We start from the raw sequence: 25,296 nt of genomic DNA, 5'->3' as shown, positions 1-25,296 counted from the left end.
TCCGGCAAAGGACCATCACATTGATAACACTCCCAAAAGCCTTCGGGGAGCAACCTTATAGCTACAACAACAACAACAACATCACAAATTGTCATCAATATCCTCTAACGGGAGTCCAAGCAAACTTGCTGTTTCAACAGGGGTGGACCATAATGAAAAGGGTGTTAGAGGCGTTGGTTCCACATTACAATTAAAGAGATGGTTGTTGTCATGTGGGGACACATTGCAAGCGGGGCACACATTTTGTATGTCGGGGTTGATTCTGGATAGGTAAGAGTTCAATCTGTTACAGTATCCAGAACGAAGTTGAGCAAGAGTGACACGCGTTTCCCTGGGGAGTATGCGTTCCTCTTCCACAAGTTTTGGGTACTTTTCTTTGAGTACTGGATTCACCGGGCAATTCCTGACATAAAGGTCCGACGCCTGTTTGTGGAGTTCACCAAGGAACTGCTTGTGTTTTTTTGCTTCATACGGCTGGGTTCTCAGGTGCCGTATTTCCTCAAAATGCTTACGGAGATAACTCCATAAGCCCCTAGGCGGTGTTGGCTAATCAATCAGATGTCTGTTTGGATGCCCAGGTTTCTGGGTATTCAACAGGAACTGTTTGGTTAGCATCTCATTTCTCTCCCTGATGGGGAGTATTCTCGCCTCATTATGTAGATGGTGTTCTGAGGACATAAGAGAGCCCGTGGCAATTCAGAGAGCAGTATTTTGGCAGGCCTGTACCTTCTTCCAGTGGGTAACTTTTAGGCTTGGCGACCATATGGGTGACGCGTAGCACTTAAACGGCTGGCCAATTGCTTTGTATGTAGTAATGAGCGTTTCTTTATCTTTTTCCCGGGTACTGCTAGCAAGGGATTTGAGGATCTTATTACGACTCTGGATTTTCGGAACAATTGCGGCTGCGTGCTCACCAAAATGCGGATCCTGATCAAACGTCACACCCAAGATTTTGGGGTGTAGGACAGTCGGTAGCGTAGTGCCATCGACGTGGATGTTCAAAATGGTCGACATTTGGGACGTCCATATTGTAAATAAGGTCGCGAAAGATTTAGTCGGTGATAATGCTAGGTTTCGCGAGGCGAAAAAACTGGAGAGATCAGGGAGGTAGCCGTTTATTCTGTTGCAGAGCTCATCGATCTGTGGGCCTGGGCCTGTGGCCATTATTGTGCAATCATCGGCCTAGGAAACGATAGTAACGCCTTCTGGTGGCGAAGGTAGCTTTAATATGTAGAAGTTAAACAAAAGTGGAGATAGGACACCACCCTGTGGCACTCCTTGTTTAAATCTTCTTGGTTTTGATGTTGCGTTTCTAAATTGCACCGATGCCTGCCGACCACCCAGATAATTTGCGGTCCACCTTTTAACACATGGGGGAAGGGTAGACGTTGCGTTTATATCCCTTATTTGGGGGTCGCCTGGGTCGAGCTGTCTTATAAGGTCACGTTCTCTCGCTAAATTTGCGGCCTACGCCGGGAAGTGGGCCGAATTTCGGGAATTCTCCCGGCGGGAATGAAACGTGCCGAGGCGGATTCAATGACCTTGCGAAAGCACGCTTCCCTTGGCGGGCATCAGTCGGGATAGGGAGGGCAGCAAACGGTTGTCTGTAAAGGATTTCTTTTCGTCACATTTTCTTTTTTTGAAGTTTATGAAAGTGCGTTTTTGTGTGACAATGAAGTCGGCGGTACGCTCGAGCGAAATAAGTATAGGCAGGTGGTCGGATGCCAATGTTACCAGCGGCTGCCAGTTGACGCAGTTTACGAGTCCTGCGCTCACGATAGATATATCCGGCGAACTGTGACAGCTTCCTACCATACGCGTGGGGGCGTCTTCGTTTATTATGCAGAACGTCGTTTCTTCTATTTGATTAGCCAACATCTCACACCTACTGTCTGCCCGCAAGTTTGAATGACATAGATCGTGGTGGGCGTTGAAGTCGCCTAAAATAATGCGATTATTGCCAGTGAGTAAGGTGCTAATGTTAGGGCGGTATCCACTGGGGCAACAGGTGGCAGGAGGGATGTAGATGTTGATGATTTCTATGTTTGCATCTGACCGGACAGATAGACCTTGACGTTCTAAGACATTGTCCCTACGGTCGATGTCAGGATCAAATATATGATATTGCACAGAGTGGTGTATGATAAACGCGAGGCCGCCTCCATTTCCGCTCATGCGATCTTTTCTGTGGACATTATATCCAGAACAGGTTTGCAGGGGCTGATGCTCGGCATTGCTCCCGACTCTACTACGGAGATTGTAGGTATGAGTGGGAGCAGCCGTGTGACTACTGGACGCCCTTGGACGTGAACAGCAAGGAGCCACAAAAGATTTATAGAAGTTACGTGGACGTCGGGTTTTGGGATCAAGCCCACAACAACCTAACTGATGCAACCATCCCTTACACGAGACACACTGAACAGAGTATTACCGTCCTAAAAAGTTTCTTTTCCGGCAGATGCAGCAAAACCTTTTCTCAGGACCGGGGTCAGGAGACGGACACGGATTGGATTCGATACCTTCCCGGAGCAAGAGAATATGGAGCAGTCCCGCTGCAAGGAGCTGCTGGGAGGATGACAATTTGTGGGAGGGACGCAACAAATTAAATGGGGTTACACTGAAATGACAGTCCCTGGTCGGGAAAAATCCCAAGTCGCTCCGGTACATAGAACCGACTGCCTTGGGAAGCGTAACTGTGTTTGCCAACTGTTTGACTGAAACTTTTCAGTTCGAACAATCAAGAATATTCATTTCAAACAGCATGTCAAAAAAAAAGTTAAGAAATACATACTTGGCGCGATTTACCTCCAAGGCGATTTAGACAATACTTCTCTTCCAATTTGCGTCGTACTCCTTTTAATTTTCCTGCAAATTGGTGGGACAGGACCTACATGTTTTATGCCGACTCCGAACGTCCATAACCTGTTAGCCTTTATCAGGTCCTCAAAATGGTTCGAAGAGGAAAGGTAATGGTGTCTTTTTGTGGTATCACAGCGGGCCTAATATCACTTGCCTAAAGGGCTTTATATTAAAATAGGTAGTTTAGTGCGATCTGAAACTATTCCATAGAAATATTTGAAATTGGGTGATACTTGAACCTGCAGGCCAATTTCGTTCAAATTGAAGTAACCATTAACTGGGTGGGAAATATAGTTTTACCCAAAATTAATCGAATAGTGACGCCGAAGACGAAATATTAAAAAAATGAAAATTAACCGAACACTAAAAGAACTTTTTAACTAAAATTCTATCTGGATAACCATTTTTCTAATCTACAATGTTTCGGTAACTTTAAAAGCAATTTTTTTTCTAAGAAGCCTTTAGTGTAAAACTATACTCTTGGAATTTGCCGACACCTGCCGAAGCGCTACTCTATAAAAAAAAAAAAGCATTTTTTGTGAGTCATTAAATGATAAGAAAAGTTGGAAGCTTTTACTGGGGTACAGACGTAATCCCTAATTAAATTTTTTACTTTTTTTGCTTCTGGTTAAATGGGGACTAAATTGCATGACTGTGATTTTGTTCTTACCATTGCATCCCGTTTCGGCAAATAAACTGGAACATCATTTTGTAATGTATGTGACGAATTCAATAGTAACAGAAGTAATTCCCGGTCTATGGGATCCAAATCCCACCAACCTTCGGTACCAACCGCAACACTATTACCAACAACGAGAGAACAAAAAAGGGAACCGCAAAGTCCACTAAAGTCGTTTAAGCGCTGACCCAATTGTTGGTTTTCCACCGACAATGTACAATCCGTAAAACCTAATATGCGCGTTGTACAAACTTCCAAAGCGGCATCTACCAAAGGAACATAGTTTCTTGCCTCTTTTTTCATACGATCTAATAGTGTTAAATCAACCAACTCGTTATAATTGACAAATAATGCAATTGCACCAAACACCATTTCAGATAACGTTTGTAATATTCCTTCAGCCATGGATCTTCCACAAACTATTAACGTGACTGCATTTCGAAAATCTCGCCAAACATAAGTCCAATCTTCAGAATACGTAACTTGTAGTGTTATACCCAATGATTTAAAAAACATGTGAAACCCATTTAATGAAGCCACTGTAGAAAAAGGTAGCTTTAACAAAAAAGAAAGGGAAATTATAACCTTGCAAGTCAATAAACTCTTTACATACATTGTCACAATCTCCTTTTTTTCTTGTGAATACAGGAAGACCTCCATTTGTTGTTAAGCAATGTATGTAAATAGACATCTTTACTATAATGTCATCAGTGACTATAATAAACAAATTAAACCAGTCGTTTACTAGTTATAAGGATGGGTATCGACGAGACTTTTGGTCCGATACCAAAAAAAATTGTAATCGATACTTTTGTACCAAGTGACACAAATTCCAAAGTGATTTGTGACCGAGTACTGAATAGGTATCGGAAAAAAGTAGGTACCGAAACACGACTTATCGACAAATTTATTACCAAACATTTGCGCTCCCAATTTGCTATTGTTGTGGCAAGGCCATCAAAGTCGATATGTTAATCGATAATGCAACGTTGTTGCGTGTAACAAGTATGATCTCAAATTTTCTGAATTAAAAATTTCATTGTACTAACTGACAAGAACGCGTGCTTAAATTGAAATAAAACTAAGTTTTTTGAAGCGTTTCGCTTGCTTATACCATTAAAGTAAAATAGTTTAACTTCATGTTGTTTTATTTGAAGCTTTTCGGCCGGTTTATCTCAATAAAATCTTTTTTATTTCAATCAACGCGTTTCGACGCATATTCGCATCTTCATCAGGATTCTAATTTATTTTTTAGAAAATACGAAAAACAAAGTTATTAAATACAGGCAAATTAATATGGTACATATAAAATTGATTTTACATTTCACTAAACTTACATTATTGACAACATTAAATCCGTCTAGTTGTTGAGCACATATAAACATATATACACATAACATTAACAAACAGATACATTTTGTAAAAAAACTAAGCCGCACAACACGTCTTTATTCGTCGTCAATCTTTTGCATTGACTGTGATCGTTGTAGCATAAGCGCAGTTTATGTTGTCGACGTCTTCTTTGAAGTTCATCGCTGTATGTATTTGTTGCTGTATGCGCAACCCTTCTAATGTCACCCTTCTTCTGGTTCTGTTCTCCACGTCTAATACTTTTGTTTCATCAAAATTGGCTGTGTGTTTACTTTCCGTCAGGTGTTGTGATAGTGCCGTGGAACTTTTGTTGTTTTTAGCATCTTGCTTATGCTCGTATATTCTCGTTCCTAACGATCTTTTCGTTGTTCCAATGTACACTTTATTGCATTTTTCTCCTTCTTTCCCAATGCACTTTATTTCATATACTACATTGTGTAGTTGTTCCTTGTGAATTTTGTCCTTTGTTCTTGTATAAATGTTTTGGATTGTGTGATGTGGTTTGTGTGCATATCCAATATTAGTATTTTTTATTATCTTCCTCAAAGTGTTTTTGTTCGTTAGCTTTGGTATATATGTAAGTCCGATGTATATTTTCTTATTGTTTTCGTTTACTTGTGCATTATCAATTTTAAGTTTAGTTTTGTTTTTTGCTGTTGTTGTTAGTACGTCGATTACATTATTAGGGTACCCATTATTTCTCAGTATGTTTTTTATTTGCACCTCGTTGTCTTTCATGAACTCCTGATCACTCAAGGAGTAAACTTTATTTATAAAGTTAATAGCCGTATTCCTTTTTTGAGTGCATGGGTGATTTCATTGAAAATGTATCATTCTTTATGATACTACGGCTTTTTTGTACCAGTTGGTTTTTATATTGTTATCTGGAGAATTGTGAATCTCCACATCTAAAAAAGCTAATTTCCTGGACTTTTCTGTTTCGAGGGTGAATTGAATTTTCGTATGTTGTCCATTGAATGTATTTAGAATTTCTTGCACGTCTTTAATCTTAACTATAGCGAACATATCATGTACATATTTGGTTATGTATTTGATATGTATGTCTTTGGATCTTAGTTCCGTGAGGCTGTCGTCTATAATTTTATCTAAAACTATGTCAGCTATAGTCGGTGACAAGGGATTGCCAATCGGCATGCCATAAATTTGCTGGTAGTACGTTTCATCGTATAAAAAGTAATTATTTTCTCTGAAACAGAACTCTAAAATTTTAAGAAACTGGGTTTTGGGTATTTTGGTTTGTGTTTGGAGAATTGGCCACTTCTTCATTATTGTGGCAATTGCCAGGTGTATCGGTAGGTTGGTAAAAAGAGATACAACGTCTAGTGATATAAGGATTTCATCGTCATCAATGACTGTATTCCTTAGGTGGTCTTTTAGTTGCAGAGAATTTTTTATGTTGTATTCTTCGGATATAATATTTTTTAGGATCTTTCCTATGAATTTTGATAACTTCGAGCATGGTACATTTAACGACGAGGATATCGGTCGAAGTGGAGTGTGCTCTTTATGCACTTTTGGTAACCCGTATAGTCTTGGTGCTCTAGCGGCTGGACATGCCCAATATTGCTTTTCCTTCTGATTTATTTTAGTACCTGCAACACTATCAAACAATATGGCAAATACCACAAAAATTTGGTAAAACGACAACAACGATTAAAATTCCTGCTCCAATGCAAGGACTATGGAATTCTACCACCACACTTAAGGGGCAAGACTGGTAAAATGACACATGAATTTAGGCTTGAAAAAACCATTAAGCAAATACAGAAAATTGAAAACCAATTCTTGATGAAGGTTTTGAACTTGGAAATTAAAGAGGCAAACATACATATTAAAACTTCGAATGACCAGATAAGAAAAATTAGGCAAAGGTTATACGAAATTTTAGAAGAAAATGAATTTACCTCAGTAGTGGATACCCAAAACAGATTTTTAAAGGATATGAAAAGGAAAACAGAAGAGAATCTTAATAGAAAACTGCAAAAATCGGTAAGACACAATTTTGAGAAATTTGACCTAAAATACAACGAAGAGTGGTTTATGAATAAAACCAAAATAGAGATTCCAGTAGAGTGCCAGTGGTTACTCTCCCAAGGAAATAAATTCGCTCTCCCAATTTCTGGAAAAAGTTTTTCCCCCATACACCTCATAGCAGACATCGAACAAGGTATACAAACAATAGAAAATGACAAAGAAAAATACATGGTTAGATGCAAGTTCGCAACGAAGGTTAATACGTATAAAAACAAGCTAAAAAACAGCCCCGAAGAAATTTTCATTCTTAAAATATACGAAAAAACCAAGCAATTCATAAAGCGGCACCAAGAATCTATCATAATTACAAATGCAGACAAAGGTAATAGGACAGTCATGATGTACAGATCTGACTACAACGGAAAAATGAAAGACCTACTGAGCGACAAAACCACATACAAAACTATTAAAACTGACCCCACACAAACTCTTTTAAGAAAGAACAACAAAATTGTGAATGACCTCTACCAAGCCCGAAATATAAATCAGAAGGAAAAGCAATATTTGGCATGTCCAGCCGCTAGAACACCAAGACTATACGGGTTACCAAAAGTGCATAAAGAGCACACTCCACTTCGACCGATATCCTCGTCGTTAAATGTACCATGCTCGAAGTTATCAAAATTCATAGGAGAGATCCTAAAAATATTATATCCGAAGAATACAACATAAAAATTCTCTGCAACTAAAAGACTACCTAAGGAATACAGTCATTGATGACGATGAAATCCTTATATCACTAGACGTTGTATCTCTTTTTACCAACCTATCGATACACCTGGCAATTTCCACAATAATGAAGAAGTGGCCAATTCTCCAAACACAAACCAAAATACCCAAAACCCAGTTTCTTAAAATTTTAGAGTTCTGTTTCAGAGAAAATAATTACTTTTTATACGATGAAACGTACTACCAGCAAATTTATGGCATGCCGATGGGCAATCCCTTGTCACCGACTATAGCTGACATAGTTTTAGATAAAATTATAGACGACAGCCTCACGGAACTGAGATCCAAAGACATACATATCAAATACATAACCAAATATGTACATGATATGTTCGCTATAGTTAAGATTAAAGACGTGCAAGAAATTCTAAATACATTCAATGGACAACATACGAAAATTCAATTCACCCTCGAAACAGAAAAGTCCAGGAAATTAGCTTTTTTAGATGTGGAGATTCACAATTCTCCAGATAACAATATAAAAACCAACTGGTACAAAAAAGCCGTAGCATCATCAAGAATGATACATTTTCAATCAAATCACCCATGGACTCAAAAAAGGAATACGGCTATTAACTTTATAAATAAAGTTTACTCCTTGAGTGATCAGGAGTTCATGAAAGACAACGAGGTGCAAATAAAAAACATACTGAGAAATAATGGGTACCCTAATAATGTAATCGACACACTAACAACAACAGCAAGAAACAAAACTAAACTTAAAATTGATAATGCACAAGTAAACGAAAACAATAAGAAAATATACATCGGACTTACATATATACCAAAGCTAACGGACAACAACACTTTGAGGAAGATAATAAAAAATACCAATATTGGATATGCACACAAACCACATCACACAATCCAAAACATTTATACAAGAACAAAGGACAAAATTCACAAGGAACAAAGACACAATGTAGTATATGAAATAAAGTGCAATGGGAAAGAAGGAGAAAAATGCAATAAAGTGTACATTGGAACAACGAAAAGATCGTTAGGAACGAGAATATTCGAGCATAAGCAAGATGCTAAAAACAACAAAAGTTCCACGGCACTATCACAACACCTTACGGAAAGTAAACACACAGCCAATTTTGATGAAACAAAAGTATTAGACGTGGAGAACAGAACCAGAAGAAGGGTGACATTAGAAGGGTTGCGCATACAGCAACAAATACATACAGCGATGAACTTCAAAGAAGACGTCGACAACATAAACTGCGCGTATGCTACAACGATCACAGTCAATGCAAAAGATTGTCGAATAAAGACGTGTTGTGCGGCTTAGTTTTTTTGCAAAATGTATCTGTTTGTTAATGTTATGTGTATATATGTTTATATGTGCTCAACAACTAGACGAATTTAATGTTGTCAATAATGTAAGTTTAGTGAAATGTAAAATCAATTTTATATGTAACATATTAATTTGCCTGTATTTAATAACTTTGTTTTTCGTATTTTCTAAAAAAAATAAATTAGAATCCTGATGAAGATGCGAATATGCGTCGAAACGCGTTGATTGAAATAAAAAAGTAGATTTTATTGAGATGAACCCGCCGAAAAGCTCCAAATAAAACAACATGAAGTTTAACTAAAATACTTGGCCCTACAAAATTATTTATAAAATAGTTTAATTTGTATAGAGCAGCAGTGCTGTTAAAATTAGTTATTTCTAACAATCTTCAAAAAACTTAACTTCATTAAATCCCGCGAGTAAGAACAGCTTTCTTGGTGAAATACTGTTGAATACTTAATGAACTATGAGCGAAACATCCGATGAAAAGGCTGAATGTCCTGTCTGCAAAACATCCGAGGAAGGTGATATGGTGCAATGCGATAGCTGCGATAAGTGGTTCCATTTCATCTGCGCCAACGTGTCTGATGGCATTGAATCTAGGGACTGGGAATGCAATGGGTGTGCTACAAACAAGACAATCATAAATGCGCAAGAGAAAGGTTATGGTACTGAGGTCACGAACGAAAATATGCAAAATGAAAATACAGGTAAATGCGATGATTTAATTAGTTTGAGAAATAAGTTGATGGAGTTGAAAAAGCAATTGTGCCAACTACAAAAAGAAAACGAAATCTTGCAATGTCGACAGAGTGCCGAAAATATAAGAGCAGCTGAGGTTACCACCGCGCCAATCACGAGCATGTATGACACAATCAATACGCTGACCACGGGCGCACAAGATAACACAAGTGCACGGTACGAATGCATGAGGGCACAAAGCAATTTCCATGCGCCAATCACGAGCGTATATGACACAGGTAATACGCCGACCACGGGCGCACAAGGTAACACAAGTGCACGGTACGAATGCATGAGGGCACAAAGCAATTTCCATGCGCCAATCACGAGCGTATATGACACAGGTAATACGCTGACCACGGGCGCACAAGCGTTATAATACAAGTGCACTGTACGAAGGCATGAGGCCACAAAGCAACTTCCATGCGCCAATCACAGGCGTATATGACACAGTCAATACGCCGACCACGGGCGCACAAGGTTATGCCAGCATGCAAAGAAATTTGTGTTTACCATCCACGCATAAGCTGACCACGGTCAATAAGAACATCTCATTGAAGGGACAGCCAAATATGGGTGCATATATTGACACTAATTATAATTTGAATAATAACATTTTCAGGCAAGAGCATGACGGTGGTGGGTATGGTGACTTCCAGGGCAGTTTCATGGGAAACGGTCAGGGTACAGGGCGGCAGCAAGCGAGCTACAATTTGACAACGATGCAAATACAAGCAAGACAGGCCTTACCAAAGGAGTTGCCACAGTTTAGTGGCAAGCCAGAAGAGTGGCCAATGTTTATAAGTAGTTATGAAAATTCAACTCGCATATGCGGTTTCTCCGATGATGAAAACTTACTTCGACTCCAGCGCGCTTTGAAAGGTAAAGCACTTGACTACGTTCGGAGCCAACTGTTGATACCAACATTAGTACCTGACGTTATTTAAACACTACGAACAATATTCGGCAGACCCGAACATATAATCAATAGTCTTTTAGAAAAAGTCCGAATAATTGCGGATGTAAATGTCAACAAATTAGAAACGCTTATAACCTTTTCACTTGAAGTAAAGAACTTGACCGCGACAATTGTTGCTTCAGGACTCACGTCACATTTCAATAAGCCTATGCTTTTAAAAGATTTGATTCAAAAACTCCCTTCGCAAATGCGTTTAGATTGGGCTATGCATTCAGGTGCATATTCAAATATAAATTTGTTACTCTTTAGCGAATTGTTGTCTACCCAAGCCAACGCTGCTACCACTATTATAACAATACCCGTTGGTGGATATCAACACGAAGAAAGGCGTAAAGCACATCCTGTTGGATTTCATGAGGAAAAATGTGACGTGGCAAGTGAGCAGAGTCAGCAAGATTCGCGTAAGTGCTCGGCGTGTAATGAAAATAATTTTATCGTAAACTGTGGCAAGTTTAAGGTAATGTCATATAATGACAAATGGAATATAGTAAATCACATGAAGTTATGTCGGTCGTGCCTTAAGGCACACGATCCCAAGTTTTGCAAGGAACGACGTGAATGCGGCGAAAACAATTGTACGGCAAAACATCATTTTATGTTGCATACGCCAGAGCAAGAAAGCAAAGACTCTTCGGAAAATGCAGTGGGAATTCATATACAGCGGACATCAAATGTTTTGTATCGAATCTTGCCGATTACCATTCACTCTGGACATGCTACGGCGGATATTTACGCACTTTTGGATGATGGGTCAGGCCCCACGATCATCGAGCAAGACGCACTCAAAAAGTTACAGCTGAAAGGTAAAGAAAGTGAGCTTCGTTTGCGTTGGACGGATGGTTCTGTTCGAATCGAAGAAAATTCCGCTTGTATCAGTTTGCAGGTCTCAGCTTATGAAAAAATAAAATATATACATTGTGCGACGTACGCACTGTCAACATCCTCGATTTGCCTCCACAAAATTTGATAATGCCAGAACTAGCAAATAAATATAAACATCTAAGAGGGCTACCAGTGGAGTCATACCAAAATGTGGTATCTCAGATGATAATTGGTTTGAACAATAAACATGTAGCGATGCCCATGAAGTTTAGGGAAGGCAAGAGTGACGAGCCAGCTGCAACGAAAACACGTCTGGGATGGACAATTTACGGTGTTCTGAAGCAAAGCCTAAACGAGAATTTACAACTACACATTTGTGAATGTGACGACGACATAGCACTTCAAAAACTTTTAATAGAAAGCAGGAGACATGAAAGCTCAGACGCGCAAGTATCAACATTGAACTTAAAGTATAGATTCGATGAAAAACAACTTGATAAATACGTCCAACGTACCGGAGACCATTTTACGGCCAAGCTACTTTGGCGATCAAATAATATATTACTACCAAATAATTACAATATGGCAAAACGACGACTTGAGTGTTTCGAGTAGAAGCTCAGTAAAGACCCTATGCTAAAACGTAAGGTAAGCGCACATATACAGGATATGGAGAAAAAGCAATATATTCGAAAGCTTGACCAAGGCGAGGTCGACGCATACTATCAGCGAAAGTGGTACTTACCAATATTTACGGTAAAAAATCCAAACAAGCCAAATAAGGCAAGATTAGTTTGGGACGCTGCTGCGGCATATAACGGACTCTCACTTAATGGGTGCTTGGAGAAAGGCCCTGATTTATTAAGACCACTCACGAATATCTTGTATAACTTTAGAATTGGTAATATTTGTATTTGCGCCGATATCTGTGAGATGTTTCACCGGATTAGCGTAGATGTTGAAGATCAACACTCACAAAGATTTCTTTGGCGCGATTGCAACGACGAAAGAAATCCAGATGTCTACGTTTTAAGGGTGATGTCGTTCGGGGCCAGTTGCTCGCCGTCAATTGCGCAGCATACCAGAAATAAAAATGCCGAAGAGTTTAAAAAAGATTTTCCAAGAGCCGTAAAGTCTATAGTTGAAAGACATTACGTGGATGATATGTTGGATTACGCAGAAGCTATTCAGCTGGCCAAAGACGTAAAAGAAGTCCATAAACGCGGAAACTTTCACATAAGAGGATGGGTTTCTAACTGTGAACAGCTGGTTCAAGCGTTAAATGATTCAGATACTGTGAATGATTTTTGCAAGGCTGGAAAAGTAATTGATCAAGTAATAGAGCCGGATAAGGTGCTCGGATTGTGGTGGCAAACAAGCAACGACGCGTTTACATTCAACATAAAGTTTACCAAGGCCAGCAGCGCCATTTTACATAACGAAAAGTTACCGACAAAAAGAGAACTACTCCGGCTACTAATGTCGATATACGACCCACAAGGCTTTCTCGCGTTTTTCACAGTGCGTATAAAAATTTTGCTACAAGACATATGGCGAAGTGGTATCAACTGGGATGATATTATACCTGAAGAGTTTGCAATTCCTTGGCAACAATGGCTCTCAAACTTAAAACACGTTGGTGAGGTCCAAATTCCGAGATGTTATTTTGGTAATTTCAACAGACAAATTTGCAGAGTCAAACTGCATGTATGCGTTGATGCAAGCGAGTTAGCAAGCGCGGCTGAAGCCTATTTCAGAATTGTAAACAACGACGAATTCCGTGTTGCTCTTGTTAGCTCCAAAACAAAAGTTGCTCCTTTGCTCCCAATATCAATACCAAGAATGGAACTAACTGCTGCGATTCTAGGATCATGCCTAGCCTGTGCAATTGTCAAGGGCCATGACATAAAAATAAATGACACTCATTTTTATACCGACTCAAAAACGGTGTTGACATGCTTGCGCTCTGACCCACGTAAATACAAACAATTTGTTATGTTTAGAGTGGCAGAGATACAAGAAAATAGTGACATATCCAAATGGCATTTCATACCCACTAAGCTAAATGTAGCTGATGCCGCTACAAAACGGCACACTACTAAAGAATTCGCCCCGAATAATGTTTGGTTCACCGGTCCTGAATTTTTATGTCTGCCACAGGAAAGGTGGCCGATTTCCGAAATAGCTGAAATAAATACAAATCCTGTAAGGGAAGAAGACAATCAATATTTACAATGCGTATTACAAGCTGAAGTGCAACCAGTCATTGACATTAGTAGATTCTCCAAATGGGAACGCCTTGAGAGATGCATGGCTTACGTAAAGCGTTTCATCGAAAATTGCAAAAGCAGAAAAAGAACACAATCTAGCCCGTCCGGCAAACCAACCAACCTGACCGCCGACGAGCTTCTCTGGAGTCGTCATGTCCTCTACCGTTTTGCTCAAACCGATGCCTACCGGAACGATATCGCCTGTCTACGAAAAGGCCCTCTATGCATGTTACCCAAAATTAGCCCCCTTAGAAAACTATCGCCAGTCGTCGCCGATGATCATATCGTTCGAATGCGCAGTCGTATAGAAAATGTCCCGATAGAAGATGTAGCAAAAAACCCAATTATTTTACCAAGAACTGATAAAATTACGCAACTAATAATTGATTGGTATCACCGAAAATACCATCACGTACACCACGACACGGTTATCAATGAGATGTTCCAAAGATTTTATATTCCTAAACTTCGCCAAGCCCTTCGGACAGTGCGCAATAACTGTATAACCTGAAAGTTGCGAAAAGCAAACCCAACTCCTCCTGAAATGGGACTACTACCTAAGGGACGTCTGGCGCCATATACAAGACCCTTTTCGTATGTAGGCATTGACTTCTTCGGCCCGTTCTTCGTAACTATAGGAAGGCGTACGGAAAAGAGATACGGCGTATTATTTACTTGCATGACTTGCCGCGCCATACACATTGAGGTGGCACACTCGCTCGATACGAATTCCTGTGTAATGGCGATAAGAAATTTCTTTAGTAGAAGAGGGCAATCAATAGAAATATTTAGCGACAATGGTACTAACTTTATTGCTGCTGAGAAAGAGCTATGCAAGGCCTATAATGACATAGAATTCAACGCTCTGCAGGCAAAACTAACAACGGCTGAATGTAAGTGGACTTTCATCCCACCAGCAAGCCCTCACATGGGCGGCGCCTGCGAGCGCATGATACGCTCAGTAAAGAACGTACTATACCACATCGTTACACCAAACACAAAGCTCACAGATGAGAAACTTCATAACCTGCTGTTGGAAGTGGAAAGTATTGTCAACGGTCGCCCGCTTACTTATTTATCGCTGGATACAGCTGCCCAGGAAGCTCTTACTCCAAACCACTTTCTAATGGGAAGCTCTTCTGGCAACAAACCACCAAGTAAATTCGAATCGACAGATGCGTATGTTAAAAGTTCCTGGCCACACTCACAGTACCTGGCCGACATGTTTTGGAAACGATGGGTGGCCGAGGTACTCCCAACGCTGACTAGAAGGTCAAAATGGTTTGGCCACACAAAATCAATCGCAGAGGGTGACGTGGTGATAATCGTTAATCCTAATCTTCCTCGTCATGTTTGGCCAAGGTGTACCCTGGACAGGATGGGCAGGTGAGGAGTGCAATTGTCCGTACGTCGACCGGCGAGTATCACCGACCAGCAGCAAAATTGGCTCTATTGGACATTCAACAATGTATCACTGACAACGTCGCCTAGATGAAGGTATTTCCTCCCTACCGTCCTAATACCGGGGGGGGGGGGGGGCGGGGAGAATGTGGCAAGGCCATCAAAGTCGATATGTTAATAGATAATGCAACATTGTTGCGTGTAACAAGTATGATCTCAAATTTTCTGAATTAAAAATTTCATTGTACTAACGACAAGAACGCGTGCTTAAATTGAAATAAAACTAGGTTTTTTGAAGCGTTTCGCTTGCTTATACCATTAAAGTAAAATAGTTTAATTTGTATAGAGCAGCAGTGCTGTTAAAATTAGTTATTTCTAACAATTGTGAATATTTGGCAATGGGCGCTTTTTGCTCGCGGTTAAGAAATTGAAGTTCCATGAATTGCTCATTTGTGTTTCAACCTGTAAACGTAGCCTAAGGTTAGTCTGTACAAAATAGTTTAAGTCAAATTTATGGCAGCTCTGTAAATCGAAACAATTAATGTAAATTATGGCAACACTAGAGAATAAAAAGATGAGGGACTTCCGGTTGGACATTGAAAACGACAACACGTGGTTTTATTAAATCAATCAGTAGCGCTATTCACTAACTTTTTTAACTGCATTTAGAGATGTTAAATTAGGTTAACATAAATTTTAACACTTTTTCGATTCACTAACTTTTTGCCAACTCCAAATCCGATAATTTAACGTAGTCGATTTAGCATGTGTTATTTTAACGCAGATTTTGTGTAAGCTGTTAAAACATTGTTTACTTTTGTTTAGTTTGTGCAAAATTATATTTTATTTAAAAAATATGGCTTTCGAGTTTGTTGCCTTCAGTATGTCCCGGAATGCAGTTACAAGGCACGCAGAAGTAGATCGGCGTTTACTGAGGGACATAGACGATCCATTTGACTTAGCTTCCTCCGAGTTTAGGAAGTTGTACCGGGTGAGTCCTGAGATTGCCAAAGACGTTGCGGAGCGCCTGCAAGAACATTTACGGGGACAGAGGATCACAGCAATTTCTCCAGAGAAGCAGGTAACATTTAGGTAATTCTATGTGGACCGCGCAACTGCTACCAAAAAAGTTTAAAAAGCCGTGTATGAAGAATCCTATTCCTGTCAAGAAATATTTGCAAACAAAGTGTAAATTTTCACTCGTCGTCATGTGGTTATTGCAGTCACACGTATTAGCTGTTCCAAAAAGTGCAGAAGGGCCTTTTGTCCGGAAATATTTGGGGTCACGTAAAGGGGGTTAGATGGGATAAGGGTTATTTTTGGAGCTATCTAATAACTTCATTGATTTCCGATTATAAATACCGAGGCTAAAACGTGACTTTTGGACCAGCTTCAGCAGATACGTGCTGTCGCATATGATTGCCAACATTTAGTTATCCTTATTGCAAATTAACAATTTGGTTGCATACCTTTCCTTTACAGGTTTTGTGTGCATTGCGTTTTTTTTCTACGGGATACTATCAAAGGCCTGTGGGAGAACAGTGGGGCAACTCAATGAGCCAATCCACAATAAGCCGCTGCATCCACCGAGTAACAGATGCCATAAACTCCGCCATGCTTTATGAGGAGATTAAGTTCCCTATGACTGAGGCGGATCGTCAAGCAGCAAAAGAGGTTTTTAGTGCCGCATCTGCGCCATTCGTTGGGGGTACGATAGGCGCAATTGACTGTACGCACATTGCCATTATGGCTCCGAAACACCATGAGGAATGTTACGGTCTACTGCTACGGTCTACGGCTACGATCCACTTGGGAGCGTGTTCACGCGAACACACCTAGTGATGTGGCGAAAGTTGCGATAAAAAGTATCGAAAAACAAGGAAAAAGACAGACGGGCGATCGCTAACAAAAAAGAAGAAAACCACGAGTTCCGGAGGAAGAAGAAAGATCTTTTTCCTTTTTCGAGCTGAGTTGGGTAAAACGTGGTGATTTTGTGCTCTTAAATTTTCCAATTAAGGGCTAAGCGTACTTTAAATTGAATTGTTTTTAAGCCGATAAGCATTGTACATATGAAACCAATCCTATACTACTTTTCAAACATAAAACTGAATTAATTTTCTGCAAGCAACATTTGATATTATTAAAATCGCAATCGTGACGCGTCTGGAAGAAATGCAGCGACAGTCAGCTCCGCAGCTACAAAGGAAACGACTTAAAGGCACCATGGAATCAAAAGACTTATCAAAGGCAGTGTAAATAATCCTCCACTAATAACCAACATTTGTTCATCGCACACCAAATCTTACCTGCATTTCAAAGTGGTTAATTTACCTACATTTGCCATTCCGACTGTTTTACTACTAGCCGCAATTTCACTTTTTCATTGTGGCAACATACAACGGCCACTTATTATTGTGACGTGGTCTGCGCTGACTGCATGGTACCCCAAAACCACCACAAACTCCATACGCAGTAGAATATGATAAAGCGCCAACCACCACCAACGGCGCCCACTATTATCACGAGCATCACCCTCGGTAGTACCTTCCCCAACCCTTTTATTAGCGCCAACCACGAGCGCAACAACCACCAGACGTACCGCCACCACCAGTTGCAACGCACACAACGGGGCCGCGAACATAGGTCCGAGGCCACTAATGTTAACACCTACAACAATAATAGCCGCATCTTTATCAGCTGCGTCCATACCGGCGATAATATTACTAGCGCATCTTTATTAGCTGCGTCCATACCGGCGATAACAATACTACCACATCTTTATCAGCTACGACCATGCGGGCTACAATAAACCAGCTACAATGACAACCACAGGGCAGCGAACATAGGCCTGCGGCCAGGCCAATTGCGACAACGAATATCAGCGGGTAAAGCGGTGAGTTCGTTCCATTACTGAACCAAATATACGTATTTTTAGCCTCAACCTTGTCTTTTAAAAAATTTTTTTTGACTGCAACATTATATAATGTTAATATACAAACATATTCAAATTTAAGGCTATCACCCTAGTATAGAATTAAAACGAATATGAATACGAATGCAATATGCATAATGAGCGAAGAAAATGAAAAGTTAAGAAAGCAATTCTTGTTATACGTTCGAAATTGTTGCATGCTGAAAAATTAACAAAAAAAAAAAAAACAAAGCATGTATTAATGGTCATAGGTAGGCAATTTGTACTGCCTGTGAAACAAAAAAAAAAGTGTTTCAGGTATTAAAATTTGCTTTGCGTTACGGCAAAATTTTACTATAACTTTTTTAATTAATGCAATTGTTGCGCATATGATTTTGGAATGAGCAAAAAGTATTGATATTGTTTCGGTAAGGAATAAAGTTTTATTGGTAATTCAAGTTCAATTGCATTATCAGTTAAAACGCATTAAATTTATATTAAGGGACGCAAATAACGAGTAATGCGGATTAGCTTACATTATCAACAAAAAAAAAAAATTTGTATACATTTTTTTGACTGAGTTGAACTAAACCCAAGACAATACCAGCACTGACTGATACATGGAAAACAGTTTACGTTTCACCTGAACAAGTAAAATGATTTCATTAATTTTACTATAAGTTTAAAAAGTTCACGTTTTACCTGAACCTGTAAAACGATTTTGTTAATTTTACCATAAATTTAAAAGTTCACGTTCTACCTGAACAAGTAAATGACTCCGGTAATTTTTCTATGAATTTAAAAGCTTACGTTTTACTTGAACATGTGAAACAATTTTTTTTGAGGAGTATGATTTACCCCAAATTTAGTCTTAGTTGCGTTTATAACAAATTTCTTAGTACATAGTACATATTAGTGTCATTATACTATGTGTTATACCAAATTGATGTTTTGTTAAACTCAAAGTAAGTCTAATACAACAACATATTAATTTTGTAAGGGGCCCCAATTATCGGAAGTTGTATCCAAACTGTACAGCCCTAAGATAGGTTTGTGAATGAAAAAAGAAAAGGGCATTTAACCAAATTTCTACCAAAAAAAAAAAAAAAATTATTATATATATAATATATTAGATTATAGAAACAAACCAATTATTATTACATTCAATGAACCGTCACAAAACGCAGCTCACAATAATTTTTCTAAAAACTTACAAAAAAAATTAGAGTTCCTCTCCAATTAGGCACGCATTTTTGATTGCTCCTTTTTTTTTTTAATAAAAATATTTATAAGCATAAATATATATATAAAAAAAAAAAAACCTTACAGTAAGATCAAAAGAAGTTTATAGAAAGAAATGCTTTATTAGTAATAATGAAACTTGAATAAATTTGTTAACAATATGGGAATGCTGGTGTCGCCATTTATTTAGAAGGCACGTAGGGTTACCAGGTAAGGGGTCACCGAAAAATAGGTGCGTCGGTGGCCATGGATTTGAGGGTGGGACATAGCACCGGGCGTCGCAACCACAACCCGCGGCGCCCCAAGTTATATTCGGCCCTTTTCTTTTTTATTATAATTTTCAGCTTTTTTTTTGCAATTTTATTTTTCAGCCGTTTTTTTTTTTTTTTTGAATTTTGATTTTAGAGTTAGTAACCGGTCATGTCCTGTTCGGTAATTTTTGATGCGTTAGATTTTTTTTTAAATTTTGAGTTTAAATTTTGAATGTTTTAACGGTCTGTCCGTGACATCCGGTTCGACCGGATGTTGTTTTATTTTGAATTATAAGCGTTTTGAGTCGTCTCTGCGCTTTTTGACAGTTGAGTTTTGATAGGCATGATAGGAATTTTTTTCTGTTTATGGCGCAGGAACAGTAAGGTTGGCAAGGACCCGCCCCAGCCGACAATGACTAGCCACTGTGCACCAACACATCATGCCGACCGCCTTCCTTACTGCTTCCACCGTAGATGCGTTTCCATAACAGATGGCGCCCAACGTGGCAACCGAGGCGCTGGTCTCGGTGGTCAGTTCAGGCAACGTGTGAAGTTGACCATTCCACCAGTCCGAGGTGAGCAGCCGCAGGAGCAGCCACCTGCGTTGCGGTGGAATGGTTGATGGATCGGGTTGTTCGGACTGGTCATCGGGGGCAGTGACCGAAGGAGCCACGGGACTTAACGTCAGTCTCCGGAATTTTTTTTTATTTTCACCCGATGAGGCAGTGCTGCACGCACTTGATTTTTTTTGTAAGTGGGTTTTTATGTTTCCGGATGTTTGTCCGTTAGTCGGCCCTGGTTGAATATGTCCGCTAATTGGGTTTTTTTTTACAATGTGAAATAAATTTTTTTTGTTTTCCCTTTTGCCAAATTTGTTTTGTTTTGTGTTGTCCGGTGTGAGAGTGTGTCTGTATATTATAAGTCCCCAGCTCATCCCACGTCTCAGGTGGTACCATAGAATACCACCTGGACTGTGACGGGTTGAGCTGGGATTCAAAGTGGCACTCCTTACTGTCCCACCAGGCTGGGGAGCGGTTTCGAAACTGCTCCACCCATTGCGGTGGAGGCAGGAGGGGTGTCCAGAGAGAATAGACGGGAGGCCCCAACACCCCCAACCAGTCCCAGGGGCAAGCCCCTGTAGACTGCCCTTGCGTTGCGGCTGAGCGTGTTGAGACCTACCCGTGTGTGTCTGGAACCAACCCTGGTGGCCCCAACCAGTCTCGGAGGGGGCCTTAAGACCCCCTCGCACTGCGGTTGGGAGCACTAGGGCCAAGTATGAATGTATTTGTGTTTATTTTTTTTCCTGTAGCCTACTGCCTTTTGGGGATGTCAGCATTCCCATGGGTTACTTAAGACATATTTATCTAATCATTTTTTTTTTTGCAGCTTTTGACTCCTTCTATCCGATACGACTATCGATCAGAGGTTTCAGCAATTATTTTCGCTCAATTTTTTTATATATAATTTTTTTTATCCCTAAGCGCCTTACGTGGCAAAAGTTTTTTTTGCTTGACCAAATTTTTTTCCCTTGAACATGTCGCGCGACCAGTCATTCGGGCAACCGGACCGGAACACTCCGTTCGGGAGTGCGGGGAATCCCCAGAGAAACCAGCAACGGGGTAATAAAAATAGAGGGGCCTTCTCTCAGGCCAGGCGTCCCTTGGTGGTACACCCTTGGTGGCACACCCCAGTAGGGGGACGATACGGAGATTCCGCGTTAATAAACATGGGCTCGGACCTGAATGACCCTCGCGCGAAACTGGACCGACCGGGAAGCACCAGCCACGTGAACGCGCACGATATCTCGGGGCTAATGACCAATGTGTCGACCTATGTACCCGAAGGAGCTGGTGCTTTACCACCAAATCAGGAGATGGGAAATTTTGGGGACGCTACAAGTGATCGGGCGAATACGCTAGGAATGCAGGACGAAGCCACTCGTGGAGACTCGTGGGTGGACGTGCTACACCAACTGTTCCAGGCTTCACAGGAGGAAATGCGGAGAGAGATGAGCTCAATTAGAGCCAATATGGCCCAGCTCAACGCCGCTCTCGAATCCGCGCAGCAATCAAATCAGCAAAACAGTACCGCCAATATACCCTGCTCCGAGCAACATAGTAGTGAAGCCGCAGGAGTGGAAAATCTCGTTCGACGGCACTGGGAGCGTGGCCGATTTCCTTTTTAAACACCTTGTGTGAGCGCACACAATGCACGGACGAACAAATAAAGGCTAGTTTCCACCTGTTTCTTTCCGGGTGGATCGAAGAATGGTACTGGCTTTTCACGAAACAAAACCCAAACGCGACTTATGCCTTTTTGTGCTACTCATTGAAAAGAGAGTTTGGCACTTTGAAAACTGACCACGAGATCATGATGGAGATCTCCATGCGGAAGCAGAAAGCAAGTTAGTGCTATGACGTGTTTCACACGGACATAATTTCCTTGAACGCGCGCTTAAGAGAGCCAATGTCGGAGCTTCTACTGATTGACATAATAAAAAGAAACGTCAACAGTAGCCTTAAGCTGATGCTTTTCAACGCAGATGTAAGGACTCTTCAGCATCTACGCGATGTAGCACGCAGAGGTGAACAAGTGCTGAAAGAAAGCAAGCCGTTGGGAGCCATTTACCCAGGACGGCATGTAAAAGAAGCACGCGCGACAACCCCAGACATGAGGAGGGAAAGCGAGGACGGCGAAATGGATCCACAAATAGAGGCGCTGGAATATCGACGCAACAGAAGACCGGACTATTCGGTAATCCAATGCTGGAATTGCCAGGCAATGGGGCACTCCTATATATATTGTGAGGAACCCATAAAAAATCCTTTTTGTTTTAAATGTGGGTATAAGGGTGTATTTACTCCTAAATGCCCTAGGGACCATCGCAGGCAGGGAAACCAGTACCCGAGCGAGAAGGCGGGGAAACCTCGTTCGGCTTCATAGCTCCCACATCAGCCAGTGCTCGAGGCGTCGTCCCGTGCGCTGAACCTGAGGGTGAATCTCTGCATGGAGGTGATACGCTTCCGAGGTGCAGTAGTACCCTGGCAGAAGAGCCCTCAAACGCGATAATAACTTACCCTGACAGTACGGACAATTCGAATAGTTCCGAATCCGAGAGTCAAACGTCCTCATCCGCGATGGGCGAGCGTATCAAGATTCTGCGACGCCAGCATAGGGATGTCGCGTGCCAAACACATTTTTCACCAAACCCTGAAGAAAGGGAACATAGGTACGAACAAATAAGACATTCCATTTTTAAACAATACCCGGTGTCGGACAATATTTTGAAGTGTAGGAAGAGATACCACAGGAGAGTACAGGAGCGTATACTGCTGCAAGCCACCACGTTAACGCTTACAGAGGATGAAAGGCCTCTAGTAAAGGCTAAAATTAGAGATAGCTTTCTTGTAGGGCTGTTGGACTCGGGAGCCAACGTCTCCATCTTAGGGAAAATGGATTAGAATTCCTAGAGGATAACGGCTTCGAATATCAGCCCTTACACGCGTTCGTATATACCGCGGGCGGAAACAAGGAAAAAATTTTAGGCTCAGTATCCCTACCAGTCACCTTCAAAAATATCACAAAGGTTATTCGTTTTTACCTTGTTCCCTCATTGCTCCAAGAAGCGTACTTCGGGGTAGATTTTTGGAGAGCATTTGCGTTAGCTCCCGAAATATTCCCAAGCGTAGAGTGCATAGAGATTAGACTTGAAAAGGAAGAGGAACTTAACCTCCATGAATTGTCACCAGAACGAAAATTAGAATTGCAAAAGGTCATCGAGACGTTTCCTTCGTACGAGAAGTTAGGCCTAGGGCAAACTAAATTAGTGGAGCATCACATCGACACCGGTGATGCCGTTCCCATAAAAAGCAAACATTTCCCTCTTTCGCCACCGAGGCAAGCCGAAGCTTTTAGCGAACTAGACAGGTTACTCGAATTAGGAGTTATAGAAGAATCCAACTCCCCGTGGTGTAGTCCTGTAGTACTGGTCCGGAAACCAGGTAAAGTTAGGCTGTGCATAGATTCCAGGAAGGTCAACGCGGTGACTAAGAAAGACTCGTACCCCCTGCCTCATATCAACGGCTTATTGAGCAGACTGAAAGATACGCATTTTATTAGTGGCATTGATCTGAAGGACGCGTTCTTCCAGATCAAATTGACAGAGTCCTCTAAGGAAAAAACAGCATTCGCAGTTCCGGGGAGGCCTCTGTACCACTTCAAAGTAATGCCATTTGGTCTGTGCAATGGACCGCAGACTATGAGTAGGCTGATGGACAAGGCAATCCCTTCGCGTCTGCGAGAGAACGTCTTTGTCTACCTGGACGATCTGATGGTATGTAGCACTAATTTTGAGGATCACCTAAGATTGCTAGCGGAAGTGGCCCAATGTTTGAGAGACGCAGGGCTGACAATAAACGTGGAAAAAAGTAAATTTTGTCAGAAGGAAATACGCTACTTAGGGTACTTGATAGGCAGCGGGTGTCTGAAAGTGGATCCGGGAAAAATAGAAGCAATGCAAAACTTCCCGATCCCTAAATACCCTCGGCAAGTGCGTAGGTTTGTGGGCATGGCGAATTGGTACAGGGCGTTTATTACCAATTTTGCTGACTTGGCAGGTCCCTTGACCGACTGTCTCCGTAAGTCAGCAGGCCCGTTCAAGCTTACCTCTGAAGCTATAGAGGCCTTCGAAAAGCTAAAAGTAGCTTTGAGTTCCGCCCCTGTTTTGGCCAAACCAGACTTTCAAGGGAATTCGTGATACAATGCGACGCTTCCAAAATAGGTGTTGGCGGAGTGTTGTTCCAGGTCGATGACGAGGGCGCTGAGCATCCGATCGCGTTTGTGTCGAAAAAACTGAAAAATGCTCAACGCAATTACACGGTAACCGAGCTGGAATGTCTCGCCGCCATAATCAGCGTGAAGCGTTTCCGACCCTATGTGGAGGGATTACCGTTTCGTATTATCACGGACCACTCCAGTCTCAAGTGGTTAATGACACAAAAGGACTTGAGCGGGAGGTTGGCGAGGTGGTCGCTCTTACTACAAAGATACGACTTCAAAATGGAATATCGTAAGGGCACCCTGAATGTAGTACCAGATGCGCTGTCGCGGTTTGATGCCGATGAGTTGTCTTTCACTACCACACCCGGGGAAATAGACTTAGTCTCTCCCGAATTTAGCAGCAATGAATATTTAGACTTAATTCGGACCGTCACCGAAAATGAGGAATCGCTTCCGGATTTGCGAGTGGTGGACGGAGTAATTTTCAAACGAGTTAAATTTCGTAAGGGGAAGAAGACTCGCTGTGGCGATTATGGTTGCCGAAAGGGCTGACTGAGGAAGCAGTGAGATTAGCACACGACGCTAACCGGAGTTACCATGGCGGGTGGCAGAAATCCTTAGAACGTGTTAGGCAGAAGTACTTCTGGCCGCAGCAGGCTAAGGGCGTCAGGGACTACGTCCAGCGTTGTGACACCTGCAAAGCTGTAAAACCCACTAATCAGCAGTCGAGACCGCCCATAGAGAATACCTTTGCATCCGAGAGGCCATTTCAGCGAGTATATTGCGATTTCCTAGGGCCGTATCCGAGATCTAAGCGGCGAAATCAATTTCTTTTCATAGTACTAGACCATTTTTCAAAATACGTTTGGCTAAAGCGTATGCAGAGACCCACCACTGTAAACGTTAT

General features: G+C 41.2%; 1 protein-coding gene across 1 annotated transcript in view; it reads right to left on the bottom strand.

Moving 5' to 3' along the window:
• The window catches only part of fy (fuzzy planar cell polarity protein-like protein), a 36,599-nt gene extending 32,279 nt beyond the window's left edge, over positions 1-4,320 (bottom strand). Inside the window, exons 1-2 of the mRNA XM_067765727.1 lie at positions 4,152-4,320; positions 3,530-4,093 (exon numbers count right to left, since the gene is read on the bottom strand). Coding sequence (XP_067621828.1) covers positions 3,530-4,093; positions 4,152-4,229 — 642 coding nt within the window. The 5' untranslated portion in view covers positions 4,230-4,320. The remainder of the gene's footprint in view (positions 1-3,529; positions 4,094-4,151) is intronic.
• Positions 4,321-25,296: the final 20,976 nt, after the last annotated feature.

The sequence above is a fragment of the Eurosta solidaginis genome, chromosome 2, assembly GCF_040869045.1.
Source record: "Eurosta solidaginis isolate ZX-2024a chromosome 2, ASM4086904v1, whole genome shotgun sequence".
Classification (NCBI taxonomy): Eukaryota; Metazoa; Arthropoda; class Insecta; order Diptera; family Tephritidae; genus Eurosta; species Eurosta solidaginis.
The sequence above is the reverse complement of the archived record's forward strand: the minus strand, read 5'-3'. Positions and strand labels throughout refer to the sequence as shown.